Here is an 18,406-nt window from a genome sequence, read left to right as displayed (position 1 = left end):
GCAGTTATGTGTGAGTGTCTTTAGGAATGAGCCAGACTCAATTACACTGTAGTCCCTCCCTCTGAAGCAGTGCTAAAGTAACAGCTGATGTCAGTCTTGCTAAAAGACACACACACACACACACACACACACAGTGCCTGTTGGCTCCGCCCACACCACTACAACCTGACAACCATTACGGCATCAGCAGCACAGCAGAGAGCCAGCCAAAGGGGAGGAGGGCTCCCACACTTCCTCTGCCCACGACACATCACCTCTTTCTTGGCACAACCAGCAGGGAGGCTCCATAACACGCTCACAAATCCACAATCCAAGACTCAAATCCCAGGTTACAGCTGACAGAAGGGGAGGGCAGTTATCTGAGGCTCTCAACACCCCCCATGTTCCTGGTTGGATCATGGAGCTGCACTGTGTTCCTGTTGAGACCCCCACCACAGCCAGTTCAAGCTCCACGGATCCCCTGTACGACAACTGCCCACCTTTTACCCTGCGAGGGAGGGAAAGGGAAAAGGAAATGGAGAGTAGAGTTCTGTTCCCTGCTGTAACCAGACCCCCTGGCCTCTGCAGCCCTCTGCCTGGTCTGGCTCCCGTTCCCACACTGGTCAGTGAGGGAAGAGGGCCTGGCGCCTGGCCACATCACAGCCACTGCAGCTGGAGAGGAGGCCGGGGAGGACAGGGCTGGGAAACAGAGCTGGATCGAGGCATAAACAAAGCGAGAGGGGGAGAGAGAGGGGGAGAGCAGGGGTGTAGCTGGAGAGCAGAACACAGAGGAGATGACAAAGCTCATCTGTACCAGAGCCCCGGCACTCCGAAGAGCTCAGAGCACAGGAGCGCTCTGTCTTTGTACGATAACCTCACTGACCCCATCACCCCTGACGGCATCCAGGAAGTCTTTGACATGGAAACAAGCTTCCAGGAGCACTTTCAGGGGCAGATGAACCAAGAGTGGGCCCCTGAGCAGATCCAGGGACTGATGGAGAGTGACAGTGGAAGCGAAGTCAACAGCCTCTGGTCTTCCTGTGAGATCGTCCTTGCAGAAAGTGGTTCCAGTAACCAAGACCAGAATCCAGACCAAGAAAGGGAGCCCGAGCTGGACTCAGGATCCTGTGGATATATGCAGGGGGACCTGATGCTACATCTCCAGCTGTCTCCACCCCAGTCACCAACTCCAGCTGGATCACCTCAACTATGCCAAGCTGCTTGGCCCCAAACTGGAGCCCAGCAGCCAGAGCAGCCACAGTGGGTTCCCAAGGTGCCCCCTCCTCTGCCCCTCGCTGACCCCTCCGCCAGCGCACTTCGCAGCCTCCTCACTAGCCTCCAGCAACAGATAGTCAGACAACAGGAAGCGTACGAGGCCCAAATAATTAGGTAATGTTCACTGTGTTTTGCATTTCACAATTTTTTATCAGAGAAAAAAAAGACATCAGGAGATTTGCATTTTTGTTCACTGACTTCACAATGAGAATTAGTTCATTTTCAAGTGTAACACAATGTTTCACAGCCCAGGGAGTAAGAGTAAGAGTGTGTGTGTGTGTGTGTGTGTGTGTGTGTGTGTGTGTGTGTGTGTGTGTGTGTCGTCAGCTATGCTTCTCTGGTCACTCAGTTGACCCACAGTTTCACCCTATATCCTGTTTAGCTCAGCACACCAGCAACTGTTCTCAGTGCAGCTTTTGTTTTGTGTTTCAAATCTAGAACCCAGATTAACTCTATATCACAGATTTACTGTTAGAGAACGGTGTTTTTTTTTTATTATTTAGAATAATTAACATAAAAGTGTCTCGTTTTGTTTGATTCAAGCAGGAAAAAAAGGGGCCCCTGTGGTTGACCTATAGAAAGAGCTCATGGCACCGGCGAGAGCTAATTTAAGGGGCCATGCTGCTGACCTAGACACAACACATACCGCATTTACTGATATAGATAGAGCGAGTCTCAGTGTAAGGTCAGGCTTTGGCACTGGCTCATAAAGATGAGAGCAAAACGTCTGTTTAGTAGCTTATAAGTCTTTTTATGTGTAATACAGCTTACATTTTATTCTGTATGAGTCAAGCTTCAACTGGTTTCTAATTTGAACTTGATAACCTTGTGTCTCTCTCCCTCCCACCCCTTGTTTTTAACCCCAGTTTAGAGCAGAGAAACAAGGAGCTGCAGGTAGAAGTTGTCCGGTTGAAAACCAACCTCGCTCAGCAGCAACACTGGTACCAAACTGTGCAGGCCAAGATCGTGGAGTCTGAAAGAGACCGGGCTGCCGCCGAGCTACGCAATTCAATGCTGCAGAAAGACATGGAGCAGTTCTTTGACACCTTTGGGGAGCTCAACAACGAGGTCAAGAAGACAGAGTACATCGTCAAGAACTTTTGAGAGAGAATAAGTGATGATACGGACAGTGTGTGTACAAAGTGTCGGGATAAGGGTACAAGATGTAGTTCACCTCTAATCGATGTACAGTTGTTTATTTATGAAGTAAACAACATAAATGAAAGATTTTATCACCGATGTCAAATTTATTTGTTGCATATGGGCAAAAGACGTTGGCCAAATGATGTTGTGGTGACACAGGACATCTGAGAATAAAAGGAGAAACACACCTGATAAAAACAGGAGATGTACACAGTTTACAATGGAGCATTTTTAAAAACATGATAAACACGAGACATTTTGAGCACTAAGATGCTCAGTATGTATCGGATAAGATTTCTTAAGAGTGAATCTGCCACTCAGGTCATTTAAGGCATGACAAAAACAGTTAGGTCATGATTTCTAACATGAAAATATATTGTACAACGTGGCGCTTCAGTCCTCCGTGTCTACGTGCCCAGCACACGGCCGGCTCCACAGTCCATTTCCACCGGTCATCTTTAGGCTTCTAGAAAGCTGTAGCAGTCACATCCTCATTTTATAATTGCATGTGTTTGGTTTTTGGACGACTTTCTCCACAGAAATTTCTTTTTACAGGTGAGGAGACTGATGACGTCTTTTTTTCGATGACGAAGTGCTGTACAGAACATTTTGGTAACATACACACACACTGGCGTACAAAAACACCTCTGAAACTCTCAGAACCAAGAACATCCAGGTCCAGGAAGCCAAAACAAAAAACAAAACAAAAAAAGACCTGAACGGATTTGTCTTTGTAGCAACAACAATGATATTTTAACGGCATCTTTAATGCCTTCATGCAAGTTAAAACCAGGATGTGTTTTACTGCCTTGTTCTACATGAAGTCTGATTTACTGTCCCAGTACTAATGGAATGGTTTAGTAGAGGACGAGCCCATGCACTGGTTTATCAATGAAATGCTTTGACAAGAGGCTTCACTTTTATGGGCCTCGATGTGTGTGTGCAACATTTTGCAAGAACAGAAAAACAATAATCACATGTATCTCTTTGCTTCCCCCCAATTGACAGGATGATGATTGGATTTACACACTGATAGCAATCAGCACAGTACCTTACGTAAAATGGGCTTGATTGCGATATACATGTGTAGAGGTACTCTAAAACGTCTTAAGAAAACAAACACACTTGCTGGATTTCTAACCAAAGGGTCTACAGCCACGTCGGGATCTTTACATACAGTACATTAAATCTGAAAATAAAACACGGCAACCACAGCGTCTCCCTGCTGTCAGGAGCTCAAAATCCACAATAACTCAAGCCAGTTGTTTCAAAACAAAGACAGAGTGGGAGGGTCTGCAAAATTGTAAGCTAGCTAGAGGATCGATCAAACCTTGGATTTGGATTTGATCATCAGATGACTTTGCTTTGTTCGTTCTGCGTAACATGCATTAGAGCGACCGGGCGGCTGGGGTCTATATTCAGTGCTTTTCTGCTTAAATTTGAAGACGATAACCTCTGGTTTCAACTTAACATTTGCTAAAAAAATAAAACTATTAAAATACAGGTATACAGGACACACAACAATCCCCCACATTCCCCCATTAACCTGAAAATCAATATTGATGCATGCATCATACATACTCAATCGGGTTAAAGAGCAATAAACCTGATCGATAGCATAGCTTTGACCTGTAGGCAGCAATCCAACACAAATCCTGAAGAGCATCACCAAGATCCACAAGGGCTCATTTGGAAAGAAAATAGAAAAATAGACTTATTCATTGAAGTTAAGAGAAAAGCAGAAGAAGAAAACACAGAGGACAGAAAAACTGAAACAGTTGGGTTGAGGGTGTAAACAGAAGATGATGTCTAGACATTGTAAATGGGGGGGGGGGTTCCGAGGAAGGCAGGCGGACAACACACGTGGCCATGGGTTGTGTTCACTGACTCTCATCCAGCGGCCCTGTGAGTGTGTCGATACTGCTGCTGTCTGTATCCGAGGCCAAGGTGTGCTCCGTGGACATGGACGAGATGTCGTTGGCCGAGGAGGACTGGGAGGCTGAGCCCGAAACCACGTCTGAGACAGCGCACACAAGTGGAGAGCAAACATTCAGGAACAAAAGGTTGGACAAAGAAGATCAGTGGCTCTTGACGTGGGGGTCAGGACCCCCATTGAGACTGTGAGATAATTTCTGGGATTAGACAAATAGTCAGGTGAAAGAATAAATATATGTGTGTACTACATAAAAGATGCTTAGACTGAAGATTTTACTGACTGTGAGCCTGCACTTAAAAAAAAAAACCTTCTGACACAGGGAGAAGTCAGTGGTGTCAACACAGTACCAGAGTATCTGGGTTTGGACACAATCTTTGGTGAACTTATTTATTTTTAGAAAGCGCCTTTCTACCTCGGCAGAGGCAGCTTTGGCAGTACTCAAAGCACTTCACAATAATGTCTCATTTACTCATCAGACACACACACACACACACACACACACACACACACACGCTGGAGGCTGCCATGTAGGATGCCAACCTGCTCATCAGGTGCAATCAGGGGTTCAGTGTCCTGCTTGCAAGCATTTCATCAGAGTAATAGGGAGAATCGAGGATTGAACCTGTGAGCTTTCGGTTGCAGGACAGCCACTCTACCACCCCTACAGTGGAAACTGCATGACAACAGTAAGTCACGGAAGTTAATTTTTCAGTGAGGCGACAAGTTGTCATAGAGGAGCTTTGACCCCTCGTCATTCAAATTACTGCATTCACCAGGGTTTTGTGTTCCCATCAATGTGACTAGAGCTGAGCTGGTATACATCGTAAGATGTTCCCACTGCAGAAAAAGACAGATGCTCCCAAGTGGTTTGGCCAGTGGCAAAGGGGCTTCAGGCTTATATCATGTTAATGCCATTAATATGAGAATGTATTTCTTTTCATTGCTCCGCACATGCTGACTGTAATGGTGCAATTATTTAAATAAATCTAAAACACAAAATCCAAAAGGGAATTCATTAGTCTGTCTGCAGGCAAAAATGTGTAGGCAAGAAAACAAATGTTGCAGGGGTCATGACTCAAAGAGGCTCGAGAACCACTGAATGAGATCATCCGAGTGATCATGTAAATATTCAGCTTGCTCTGATTTAAACTCCTTCAGCTCACAATCAGATGAAACATGAACACACCTGAGCAATCTTCTTTCATCAGACCGTTCTTGTTCCTCTCCTCCCAGTCAATCACCTCTTCATAAATGAGCTCTGAGGAGACAATGTTGTGTGTCATTGTTGCAGACTCGCACTGGGGCCACAATGAAAACATTGCGCTGCAGTACAGATGTGTATCTTTAGGGGGCAGTGCATCCTACCTTTCCATTGCTCAATGGTGTGCTCTCTCTCCTCCAGCTGCTTATCAGAAATCTGGGGAGGAGGCTATGAAACAAAGAGAAATAATATATCACAAGAAGGTCACACACAGAGTTACACCCCCTGAAGAGTCTGAGGAGTCTGCTCACCGCGTCGGCCTCGGCAGGGTCGTACCACACATGAATGTAGGGGTGATTGAGGGCTTCCTCCACTGAGATGCGTCTTTCAGGATCAATGACCAGCATTTTGGACAGCAGGTCCCGTGCTTGACCCGCTGTTATGGCAACAGAGGGAGGGCTCTGTTACTATGGAAACAAGACTATGACATCACCTCATTTTAGCTGTCTTCATGAGAGCTGATTACTTCCCCTTGCGGTGTTTGGTAACCTCTCTGGTAATGTCAAGATTTGTTCTCGTTTCAGTGATGTGCTCTTTAGCTTGAAAAGACAACTTCTGCCCTGCGTGGATTCCTCTGGACTAGTTGTGTAACAGATTCTGTGTCCCACTACTTTTGTTAAGTCTCATTACATCAATACACTCCAGATAAATGCCTGTTATACTAAATTCTAAGCATCATGGTTGTGCACTTTGTAAAATAATTGCATCTAAATTAAGCCAACCTAGTGAGTTTGTGTCCAGAATACTTACTCTTGAGCTTGTCATGTTCAGAGTCAGAGGGAAAGGCCCAGTCTGGGAAGAGCTCTGCAAAGCTGACGCCTGGATACTGTGGCTTGTTCATCACGTAGTTCCTCACCGTCTCCATCAGACGGTTCATAAACTCCAGGCTGGGCGTGCCCAGAACCTCAATCACCTTATTCCACTGGTCTATGTCTGAGCAACATGCTTGTTATGGAAAAATGCTGCAGCATTCCTGGCATGTACATATGTAAGCAAGTGAAGAGCCAAGAAATTCAGAGCATAAATGAGCTAAATACTGATGCGCATATTCAATAAGCCTGCAGGATAACAAGTGCTATTACATCACCAGGCAGAAAGCAATCTATCCTCAAACAGGCACCATGCATCCATCCCCAGCTACTCCAGTCTAGATGGACAGAGACACTGAGTGAGTGCAGATTAAACCCATTAAAAACAGAGACATGGCCAATATAAATGCTAATTATTCAAATTGCTCCAATTTGATTCCCTCTATCAATTGAGGAAGTACAGATATCAGCTGAAGTGATTAATCATCATTAAAGAGGGTTACTGGAAATAGAGAGAGGTGCAATTCAACAGATAAATACTTCGAGGACATGATGAGGAAATGTCGGGACAGACAAGGGTGGTGAGGCACCCACAGGACAAGAAAACTGCCTTGATGAATGAGATACTTTACGGTGGGCGGAGGTGTGACGGAGGGTGAAAAATGGAAGGACAAGGCGACAAAGCTGGATGGCGACGATGAGAGCGGTGAAGGATACGGTCAGTGCCCTGGAAGATGACGCTGCCTTTTACCATCTCTCCCATGATACACCCCACTGACCAGATGTCCACTGGGAACAGAGAAGCAAACAGACAACACACTCATTAAAATGACCACATTAAAGGGAGAAATGTGGAGAAACCGATGAGGCTCCATGGTGGAAGGTTAAATGACAGTGAAATACAGAAGACTAGCAACACTCCATGCTTTTGTCCTACTCTTGCTGTGCACTGGCCTGATGCTTTCATCATTCATCCTTCTCTCTGGCTGGGGAAGCACATGCAGCCTCCCCAGGCCTTTCTCCTCAGCTCCGCAGCGCTGCTTATCAGTTTACACAGCTGTTGCTGTGAGTGTGTGAGCTCAGCCAAGTGGGATGCAGTTTGGCTGGTTGCTTCAAAGCAGTTATATGTGGCAAATAACCATATCTTACCCCGTTTAGTTTAGTTAAAGCTGAAAGTCTCCAGATCCCTTCAGAACACTTCCAGCTAAGTCTGTTTTTATGAGTGTTTGAAAGTTGTTGCTATTTGACCAGGTCACGGACGGAATCGTGGCCAGACACGCAACCTGAACAATCTGATCACAAACAGTGTTAGCGGAAGCACACCCTTATTTGTGTACCAACATTAGCTTACCATCATTATTGCACAATCATGTTGATGATTTCAAAAAGCCCATGCAGATGTATTAGGAGTGCATCAGACATCTTGGGTAATTTGGTTCACCAGGAACAAGCTAAGGAACAGGCCCAGACTGTTGGTTTGATTTCTCGTCTTTGATAGTGTCTGAATGACTAAGCAGGAAAAGCACTGCTGCATCCCACCGCTGCGTGGCTTTGAGGGTTTCTCTTGAAATTAAGTTAAGAATTCTCTCTTTCTCTCGAGTTAAAAAGTCAACCTAGCTCGTCCTGAAGCCAATCTCTCTCTCTCCCCCTCTCTCTCTCTCTCTCTCTCCCCGTCTCTCCTATCAATTTAGGCAGATCCTGTGAACAAGATGACGTTCCCTTAAAGATAATGAAAAAGGCAGCTCTGTGAATGAACGGATGTGCTGGTCGTCCAACAACTCCAAATCCACAAACATAATACTAACATGGATGTGATGGTTCTTTTCTGCATGATTTGAGCAAAACATCTGCATCTGTTATCATTTTTGTGGGTAAAAAGGCCAGTTCAATTCAATAAAAGTAAAAATGAACTTCATAATCAAATGATTTTTAAGTTATACAGCACAAGATTTAGTTTTCATTTGCAACAAACATCTGTCGACATGTGCTTACATCATACACTCTTCCATACCCTACTCCGAGGTTTCTGTTTTGAGTCGCACAACCCTGACAAAATGATTCGTTTCACTATCAGAAAGTGATCCTCCTTGGCTGATGACATTTGGAGAGCCTAGAATACCTTATTTATCTATATTCAAGTTAGCAGAGGGGCTAATTGGCAGCATGAGAGTCGCCACATACACAAACTCCATCGACTGTGAATGCAGAGAGATTTACATGGCATCGATGAGCTTAATGAGTGAACTCATTTAGCGACGGCTTGAATTTGAGGAATGTTCATTTATATGAAGACCTCTGTGTTAAAACATTCTTTATTTTTGAATGTTAATTGTTGTTAACTTAGCATTTTTCCAGTAAAATCATGAGGTTGGTTGCACTTTCACAGTATATTTGTTGATGTCAAATTTAAAAGGTACTGAGCCACATCAGGGTTGTGCGACAACCTGGTCCTAACCAAGAAGTTTTAGTCCAGCTGACAAGTTAGAGACAAATACTGAATAATCTCTTAAACTGAGATGATCTCTCACCGTTCTCCTTATACTTCATGCCTAGAATGACCTCTGGGGCACGGTAGTATCTGGTCACCACATATGGGGTCATCATGAAGTTAGTGCACGCTGTTCTAGCCAGACCAAAGTCCAGGATCTTCAGAGTGCAATCTGACTTCACCACTATGTTACTGGGCTTCAGGTCCTGAGGGGACGGAAACATCAAGGTCTTTGTGAACACGCAGAGATAAACACAAATGCATCACCAAGGAAGACGTGCATTCATATGTAAAGATGCAGCTGATGATGAAAAGATTGGTTATTTTATATTGCTGCACTTATTAAATAATGGGAAAAAACACGTATTTAAGTCTCGTTACCTTTTAATAAAGCATCAGAACTAAAGGGGTTTACGTGGATGACACAAACTCCTGAAATGAGAAACTCTTTTTTAACCATTTCTGGTCTTCCATCCTTACCCTGTGGATGATCCCAGCAGAGTGCAGGTGCCTGATACCACAGAGGATCTGGTAGAGCAGGTAGGACATTCTCTCGTGGTCCAGATCCATGTGGATCACCTGGCACAAGCTGGCATCCATCAGCTCCATCACCAGATACCTGGAATGAGAGGAAGTGAAGTGAAACAAAGCCCTATGATACACACAACAGCATCATCTTCAAGAACAGCAGGCTGAGGCTAAAATGTCTGAATCCCGCAGAAAGCCAAATACACTCACAGATCCTGGAATTCCTCCAGAGACTTCTGAGGCGTGAACACGTTGATCAGACGGATGATCTGCAGGCGGAGAGACAGGCCATTAGTCCACTCTGTTTCTCCCCCATCTACATCCACTTCACAGTGGAGAGCGAGCCAGCGCAGAGCAGAACACTAACCAGCAAAACATCCCGCTGCCACAGCAGCGAGCTCACCTTCTCAAATCTCTAGAGACTGTCATTGTAAAAGTTTTGTCTTTGGATGCTCGTCATTTTAGCTGTCCTACTGCAAGTAACATCGGTTGAATAATGACATTTAACTCCATTGCGTCATGAAACTAGAAACGAGACGCAAGCTTGCAAGCGGCCCAGAGTTTTTACTGGTCAGCATGCTTCATGGAACAGTCCTAAACCCTTTTCACCACATATATCCTCAACAAATAAACTTTACATTCCTGTAAGAAGGGAAAAAGATGACATAATAAATAGGGTTCTTACATTTTTGTGGTTGACACATTTTAGCAGCACCAGCTCCCTGTAAGCACGTTTAGCGTGTGTTTGATTCTGGAAGGGCCGACACAGCTTTTTCACCGCCACTGGAATACCGAGGACTGTATCTAGGGCAGAGCTGATTACAAGTTGTATCGAAGAGGAAACAGACAGGGCCAGGGGTTACAAAGGAAGAAAGGTAACACAAACCCCAGAGGAAAGCTGTGCTATTATACAACAGGAAAATGAAGTATTAGCTCCAAAAAGATGAAAGATTATAAAGAACAAGACTGGTATGAAGTTCTAATGGCAGCCATTAACTTTCAAAACATTCTTTGTAACCCAAAATATGGAAATGACCTGAACAAACATCAAAAAATGTTGTTCTTTTTCCATTAGTACATGCATTTTTCAGTGAATGTGGCAGTAAGATTATGAGGAAACTTTTGTCAGATGCTGGAATTTTGGCCTCAGGCAGAGACTTGATGAAAGCTCAGAGTCCAACATGGACAGGGCTCAATGAGTGTGTTCAGGGCAAACTGCCAATTGCTTTCTGATATTTATTCAAGTGGTAATCTTGGCTTCATGGCGGTGCCAGAAAACACATCCGAGGGGTCGCAATAAAGATTATAGGGAACTTGAGTATCCTACAGCAAATTAAGAGGAACTCTTGGTCTTAAAAACTATTTGTGCATGAAACGAAACTCGTATAACAACTTATTTGTTTATCTACACAGGTACCGACAGCTGGTAAGATGCTGAAGGAAAGTGGCACTCCTCACCAGACAATGCCCTGGGCGCCGGACCCGATGGCGCGGAGCTGCTGGTAGCGCTTGAGTACAGCGAAGGTGGAGTCTCCCACCTGAACGCTGTAGAACTGGCTTTCCGCCTCACTCATCCTGCTGAACCGTCAGGACCACCAGCACTGTCTGCAGGGGGCCAACAACAAACAAACACACACACACACACACACACACACACACACACACATGGTTAGAACACACAGCATCTCCTGTCTAATTGTTAAGCAAAATTACAGTACATTATAAGCCTATATAGGGTTATAACACTGTTGAAGGAGCTTGGAAACTTTTGCCGACTGAATCATTTAAGTCCGAGATTCCCACAGTATTCACCGCTGGAGAGTACTTAGAGACAGCAAACCTCCACCGAGCTGATATGACATCATCAGATTCAGATGCAATTCTGGATCGGTCCAAAAATCTGATGGACTGGTCCTCAACCTAAGTTACATCACCCTACCAAATGTCTTCATCATTGTTATTGTTTCTTACAAAGCATCCTTTGGTGTTTTGAAAAGCACAATGTAAATCAAAATTATGAGCGTAAATTCATTCACAACATTTTGAGTGATCCAGCTAAGCAACAGACCAATGCTGGTGATAATTTGTTTGGGTTTTCCAAATTTAGGACAAAATAATGAACAAAATGATAAAGGTTGTGACAAATGATGTTTATGTTGGCACAAGAATCAGCTCCAATTTACATGAATTAATTCATCCTTGTGTGTTTGGTCAGAGTTGTGATTAAAGTTTCGGTGTGCCTACAGAAGATTTCCAGATTGGACATTGGTCTGTGGCGTTTTTAAGTTCGGAAACGACTGACTCAAACGATCCAAAGTGAATATGAGTGCCTAATATGGTTCCATCTGTCTCTCCCTGGCATCACTCCCTTCATTTTCACTGCCGTCTGAAGCCAGCAATCCATCAGTGCTTTCTATTCCAGTTTGTTGGTCTGATGAAGGTACCAGCAGGTAGGAGCTGGGTGTGTTGGTGTGTGTAGTGGAGAACAGAGCTAGCTTTCCTGAAGCTCACACGGACATCTCTGCCCTCGCTGTCAGCAAACACACACACGCATGCAGACAGCATTCCCTTACAAGTGTGCATGCATGCACTGTCATCAGGCAGGCGCACAGTGACTGATGCATAGATGTGATGTGTTTGTGTCTTTATGAAAAATATGGCTGTGTTTGCATGGATTGCTCAGGCAGGAACTGGAGGAGTCATATTCTTGGACAGGTTGTGTGTGCAGTGTATAGAAATAACTAGTGTGTGTGAGTGTGTGTGTGTGTGTGTGTGTGTGTGTGTGTGCGTGTGTGTGTGTGTGTGTGTGTGTGTGTGTGTGTGTGTGCGTGTTTGTGGGGGCAAGGACACACAATTGTGTGGCTAATGTCACAGATGGCTGTTTGTCATTCTTTCATAAACAGCTACTGTTAGATGAAGTCTGGTACTCCTTACTACAGTACACCACCACATGGGTGAGCCATGAGAGCTCACCACAAGTGAAGGCTAATAATCTTGGTCACCCCTGGTGACTGGTTGCAGTACAAGACATCAGAAATAGAGCGTTTGCCAGTCTGTTCAGTGTTCTGATGAGGTCATTGCTTGATGCTAAAAAAATAAAATGAAGTATGACTTCATGATTGACAGCCGCTCATTGTCAGTGAGGAATTTATGGAATCCACTTTGGGAACTGTACATATGGCAGATGTGGACTTAACTGTTTGTAGATGTGATTTTAAAATGTCTGGAGAATTCCATGGGAGGTTCAGAGCTCAGGAATTTGGGGAGTTTTTAACTTTTTTGCCTTTGAGGTCACATGACTGCATTTGACAACAAGGACTACGTCATGCCGCGCAATTTTTTATGATATTACTGAACTAAACATTTGTTCAATGATATTTAACTTGACTAGCAAATACTACACCACAATTGAGAACACTGATGAGGCCCAAGAAGAAATAAGTGTTGAGAAACAAAAGGATTCAGTGGAAAAAGTTTGACAAATGAAACAAGGCTTGAGAAGCTTGAACAAAATGAAATTAAAACATGTCTTAGAAATGCATATCTGTTTATGAGAATGCAAAATGTTTATGTCAATATGTGAGACAGTAAATACAGTTAGTATAAATCACCTCAAAAGTTTCCAGTGCCTTCCTTTTAATTCCCATGGAAAATCTGAATATTCCCAGAAGACCGCAACCCCATGATTGTTGGTATGATAGACGATTTCATCACACAAGTGTTTTGTTCTGCCGTAAACTGATCAGTCCAATTAAGTCCTGGTGAAACTTGATAACGCAGCTCCGTTGCTCCCACAAGTGCAATGACCGCTTCCGACTAAATTTACTTGTGCATAAATGATAAAGGAGGGTAGAAAATCTACATAATCAACTTAAAGTACAGTTGCTCTCACAGAAAAATGACCATCTGTGAAACCTACCCAGGGAAGGAAGTACCTGGATAAATTTAAAGTACAATTCTGTCTCCATTTTTTATTATTTTTTTTTTGTGTTGCCTCCAATAAAGCACCACTAAACTCTAGAAAACAACATATATTTCAGAGTGAAATAAGCCTTAAATGACTAGGTGCTTACAGAACATAGGATAGAAGAAATTATTTGTTCCAATAGATAAATATTCTCATAATTATCTCGAATTTCTGCCTGTTTCCCTTCATTTAAGAATGTAACAATGCGTATGAAAACAAGAGTCATGTTTGTTTTATGATGACGTCGCTGGCCTCAGTCTATTATCCTGTTTAAATGCATTAAGCCTGGATTAAATTGTATTCAACTCTGCACTCTGTGGCTCACGCCCACCCACCTCTCCTTCAGACATATTAGCTCCAATCTCCACAGTGTAGTTCACATGTTGGATTACCCGGAATTGATGCTTTTATTGTGTTTTGCAACAGTCTTGACTCTGTGCTGTGTTGTAAATGCAAACACGCCGTCAGATGTAGGAGGTGTGGGTCTGCTGCCACACCATCACTTGGATGAAAAGTGAACCCCTCGCATCTTGACCAACTTCTACGCCTTTTTGAATACAAAGATGTATCAAAACCATTCATATCAAATGGTACACTGTCCACATTGTTAAATCTAATTAAATATTTAATACCCATGTAATTATTATGAAATTAATAAAACTATCAACTGCATAAATGTTCACAGATAATCCATCCTCATAAATGAGGAAAAACTCCAGCATTTATCTCCAGATGGAAGCGTGTTTCTGAGGGACGGCGAAAATGTGTAAACTTCCATAAATAATTAAAAAGACACAAAACATCAGTCTCATGAGTGTGTGCATCAACCAGCGTTGATCATCTAAAGGATGACATTAATTGGCTCAATTTATGAAACTATTGGCCTCCATTTCATGGTTTTCTCCACCCTCTTAGCCACTCAACGCCTGAGGACGGTTGGGTCTTGAGAATATGTAACGTGTCCGTTGCTGTTTGTTTCCAAAAATGCAGCTTTGCGGGGAAGACACACTAATGCTGCCCAGGGCTCAAACCAATTAGAATCACATGAAAGTTTCCTTTATGAGCAGGCAGCAGATTTCAGGCCATTCAACACAGCACATTAACACCTGGTGCAAAGAATTTCCTGTAACGCTTTTTCCTCTGAGAAAAGAGGTACCAGCTTTGATTTTTTTTTAACCAAATGCTGTGTGCACTAAATCAGAATACACACACACACAACCAAATGCAGACAAAGACACACGTGCACACACGTCAAACTGAGGAATACAACGTGGGGCAATTAATCATAACTGGAACCCATTTCAGAGGCCGCAGACACATCTTATGTACAATCCTTCACTGGCTGCCGAGCTAAGCAGCACTGTAGGCTAAACGTTCAGCCGACTCAGCACAGATAGAGAGACATCGATAAGAATAAGTGATGTGATGTAAAAATGGCAGGTTAGCTCAGACAGCCTGAGACCCCTGTTGAAGAATTCAAAGGGGATTCGATTAGCGGAGATGAAGGTTAGCGTTCTCCAGGAAAAGCTAGGTCGTGACAGGTAGGCTACAAGTTGATACATCAAAGACCACGATGAGACATCAAGAAAATAGCATTTCTGCTTCTTCAACCTCTGATGTACTTGACAAAAATCAAAGCGCTGATTTAGTAAAATCCCATTTGCCCACAGTTATGACACCTTTGTGACAGAACTAACTTGAGCTGCCATTTTCAAGGCCCTGCATCAGCTCATTATATTTGTAAAAGCCGTTGCTCCCTTACAGCAAAACAGAGTGGTGTGATCAACCTGCAGATGTAAGACATGAAGAATTCAGAATTTTGAACCGAGCAATGACAGTGAGTGCTTCATATTTCTCTCAATGAACAGGAGGCAGCATACGACCAGACAGTTGGGGTGTTCACCCTTATTGCAAAAGAAAAAAGAACGAACTAATGTTAACTTCCTTAGCATGAGCTTAGGGTCAACTGACATTCGGTGCTCAACTGTGGTCATGAGCTTTGGTTTAGTAACTGAAAGAATAAGAGGGCTACGGTGGCTGGTCTGGATCTCTGCTAGTTCTCACTGCTACCATATGAAGTGCACCACGTCACCCTCAGTTCCCAACCAGGAGTGAATCCCTGTGGAGGAAGACAGTAAACTCCATGTGTATACCAGCCACTACAACCACCCAGGAGGTAAGTCGTGTAGCCTTCACGTGGCTCACTGCTGCCTCTTGAGGAACAAAGTGGTATTACGAGACAAGAATGGTTGCTGACTTATGTTGGTTATGTTCAGCTTAAATTATCCCCTTACATGTATTACTATTAATAGAATGTTTATACGTTTATTTTTGCTTCATTCTCTTCAAAAACATTATATCATTCAGTTTGATTAATATTACTGTAAAAAGAAGATTTAATCAAATTAAAGAAATATAAAAATATAAGGGTAAAAATACTTTTCTATCTGAAAATTAGAGGGTTGTCCAAACCAAGAATGGTACCTGTAACATTAAATGTATGGTTTTAAAAACTGTTTTAATTTAAGTCTAAACTACGAACAACAGTGATGAACAATTTCATTTCGGAGCGTTTTAATGAAAGACAGCCAATCAAAATCCAAACTAATTCACAGGAAGTCATTAGGAGTTATTAATGAAAGATTATATGTATAATGTAAAATTTGGCTGCTGAACTACATTTTCCCTGAGACAAACAAACGTTCTACTGTGCTGATGAAGTTCGTTGACGTCTTCTTTGACATCACCCCGAGAGCATCAACCTAGTGAAAAATGTATCTTACAAAAAAAAAAAAAAACGACAACTACTCGTAAAAGTGATCTTTCTCAGCTTGGAAGAGTATCAGGAATCCCTATCCTTGTCTTATATTTCTCTGCATAGTGTACAGAAGCAATAAATCACCAACATCCATGTTGCTGAGCTGCTGGTGAGACAACTGGAGCATACAGCACGCGCTCGCCATCACTGTTTACATAACCTGATCCTCCATTACCATGGATACTAACATCGATATTGTTATAGTTGTTATTTTTTGGTCTAGATGGCCCTCAAAGATTTATGCTTACTCTATGAATGCATCGATTAATCATCAGCCATGTATCGCTACTGGCTGATATTTGCATTCACCAGTGATATGTGTTTTTTGTTTTATTAACGATTGTTTAATACATTTGCATGATTTAATTTGTGCTTGTGTGTGATGAAAGCTGATATCATGATACTAACATGCCATCACTGAGTCTAATACAAGATGACAAAACAAACACGTATGAAAAGCACAAGCTGACAGTGCTCATTCCCTCTCTTTTATATTTCACTTACATAAGTATAGGATTTTGTTCGTTTTTATCACTGAAGGCGTTGATGCACCGAGTGACCTTCACACAAACATCACCATCCTCCTCCTCAACTCGTCATGACTACTGTCCACTTTGAGTCCAGCCTTGGGGGCCCTGGCGTGACCATGACTCTCATTTGGGAGCTAGACGGGAGTCAGTGAGCTGGGTAGGATATCAGATTAGCATGGCCCCAAGACTCAGCATCTCATACTGATGTGGCAGAGTTACAAAACACACAGGGACGGCCAGGCAGGCTGCTAAAACTAGGCTGCTGCTGTACCAGAGATGTGGTTTGGAAGCTTTAGGACGAGTCTATTAATAAGGATAAGGGATGATGGAATGACTTGACAGTATTTCATTGTGTACGGTGTGTACCCAGGTTGCCAGTGTCAAGAGTGACATACACTTGCATTTCAGCCCTACAGGGCGCCTTTCTGAGTTGATGACAGGTTTAAACTTGCCTCTAACAAAGCACAACAAATTAAACACGGAGGTGATCAATAGCACCTGCTGTCATGACACTTGTCCCAGTAACTATGGTGCTGGTTTAGGGACCCTGGACATACTCGGCCTGCTAATGTGTCATTCATTCTGCTAATTGTGCGGCTCATGGGTAAGCTAATGTGCCGAAACACACCATGTACCTGACGATGAATTACAATCGTTTCCTCACGCGGTGTGCCTGTTCTAAAAACACACACACATACACACACATACACGGAGTATGAAGTCACCCATGGATGACACACCGCGGCCGCAGCACAGCTGGCACTCGGCGGCTTAACACAGTCAAAAATCATCGGCTCACCCAAACCAAGTCACGCTAACCCAAAGCCAGTTGAATTCACATCACATTTGGCGGATTAATAAAGTTACACAGACCCGCCTGCCCGTCGTTTCACTTCTCTCGGCAGCAATGCGGTAGTCGGGCCGAGGTGCTGAACCGAAAGACTCGGACGGACCGCGGACCGCAGAGGGGGCGGCAGCGGCAGCAGAGACCTACCGTCACCCTTCGCCGCTCCCAGGGCACTCCCACGCATCGAAAGGCGCTCTCTCCGTCTTTCAGGCTCAGCCGAGAGTTGGCAAAAGTTTCGGTGAACGGCTGGTCGGTTGTCACGACACAGACCTCCCCACAGTTCGTAGCTAACTCCAGCGGCAGCACGGAGGGACGGGTGCGGAGGAAGGGAACGCCACAACAAGCGGAGGGCTGCCGATGACGTCATCACGCACCGTTTACGTGGCGCAAACTTGACAAAAACTTTTTTGGAGAACTTTTTTTTCTTAAATGATTGAAAGATTAATCATCTGATATCTTTATCATGACAATCAAAAGAATAACAATGACAGCTAACATTTGAATGTATGTAAAATGAAATAATGAATGCAGCAGAATGTTACTGAATTAAGTTATTTTCAACTGATCCACCATTTGTAAACAATGCTTTGTAACAACCGTTTCCTATTATCGCCAGTACCGATTGTATTAGTCTGTCATTTATTACTTGGTGGTTAAATATATCAATATATGTCCCGTATTTTTTGTACATAAAATCTTAATATGCAGAATAACAAAATATTAGAGCTTAATGCAAGCAGCTCCTTTCCAAAATTTAAAAAAATAAAAATAAATTGCCAACGCTTCATCAGGACAAAGATCATGATTTTTTTTGGGAGAGGGGGT

The 18,406-nt window shown here is 43.4% G+C and overlaps 2 protein-coding genes across 3 annotated transcripts; one reads left to right on the top strand and one right to left on the bottom strand.

Annotated features, from left to right (window-relative positions):
- The first annotated feature begins 397 nt into the window (after positions 1 to 397).
- Positions 398 to 2,526, top strand: LOC147250991 (uncharacterized). Of its 2 annotated transcripts, none has more exons than XM_086221473.1 (2): positions 398 to 1,368; positions 2,121 to 2,526. In XM_086221473.1, the coding sequence occupies exons 1-2, from the start codon at positions 398 to 400 to the stop codon at positions 2,356 to 2,358; spliced, it is 1,209 nt and encodes a 402-aa protein (XP_086077599.1). In that variant the 3' UTR covers positions 2,359 to 2,526. The 2 variants fall into 2 exon arrangements, with proteins under 2 accessions (XP_086077599.1, XP_086077600.1); XM_086221474.1 differs by having other exon boundaries at positions 2,126 to 2,376.
- mapk9 (mitogen-activated protein kinase 9) lies at positions 2,421 to 17,920 on the bottom strand. Its single transcript, XM_086221472.1, has 12 exons — positions 17,729 to 17,920; positions 10,878 to 11,024; positions 10,105 to 10,234; positions 9,630 to 9,688; positions 9,372 to 9,510; positions 8,932 to 9,097; positions 7,121 to 7,192; positions 6,345 to 6,527; positions 5,846 to 5,970; positions 5,699 to 5,762; positions 5,520 to 5,591; positions 2,421 to 4,414 (listed from the first exon to the last, which is right to left on the bottom strand). Exons 2-12 carry the CDS (start codon positions 10,991 to 10,993, stop codon positions 4,278 to 4,280), a joined length of 1,263 nt encoding a protein of 420 aa, XP_086077598.1. The 5' UTR covers positions 10,994 to 11,024; positions 17,729 to 17,920; the 3' UTR covers positions 2,421 to 4,277.
- Between the last annotated feature and the right edge of the window lie 486 nt (positions 17,921 to 18,406).

Source organism: Aulostomus chinensis, chromosome 13 (assembly GCF_037954235.1).
Source record: "Aulostomus chinensis isolate RoL2024-O1b breed Wild chromosome 13, RoL_Achi_v1.0, whole genome shotgun sequence".
Lineage (NCBI taxonomy): Eukaryota > Metazoa > Chordata > Actinopteri > Syngnathiformes > Aulostomidae > Aulostomus > Aulostomus chinensis.
Note: the sequence above shows the minus strand (reverse complement) of the source record. Positions and strands in the feature narration are given on the sequence as shown.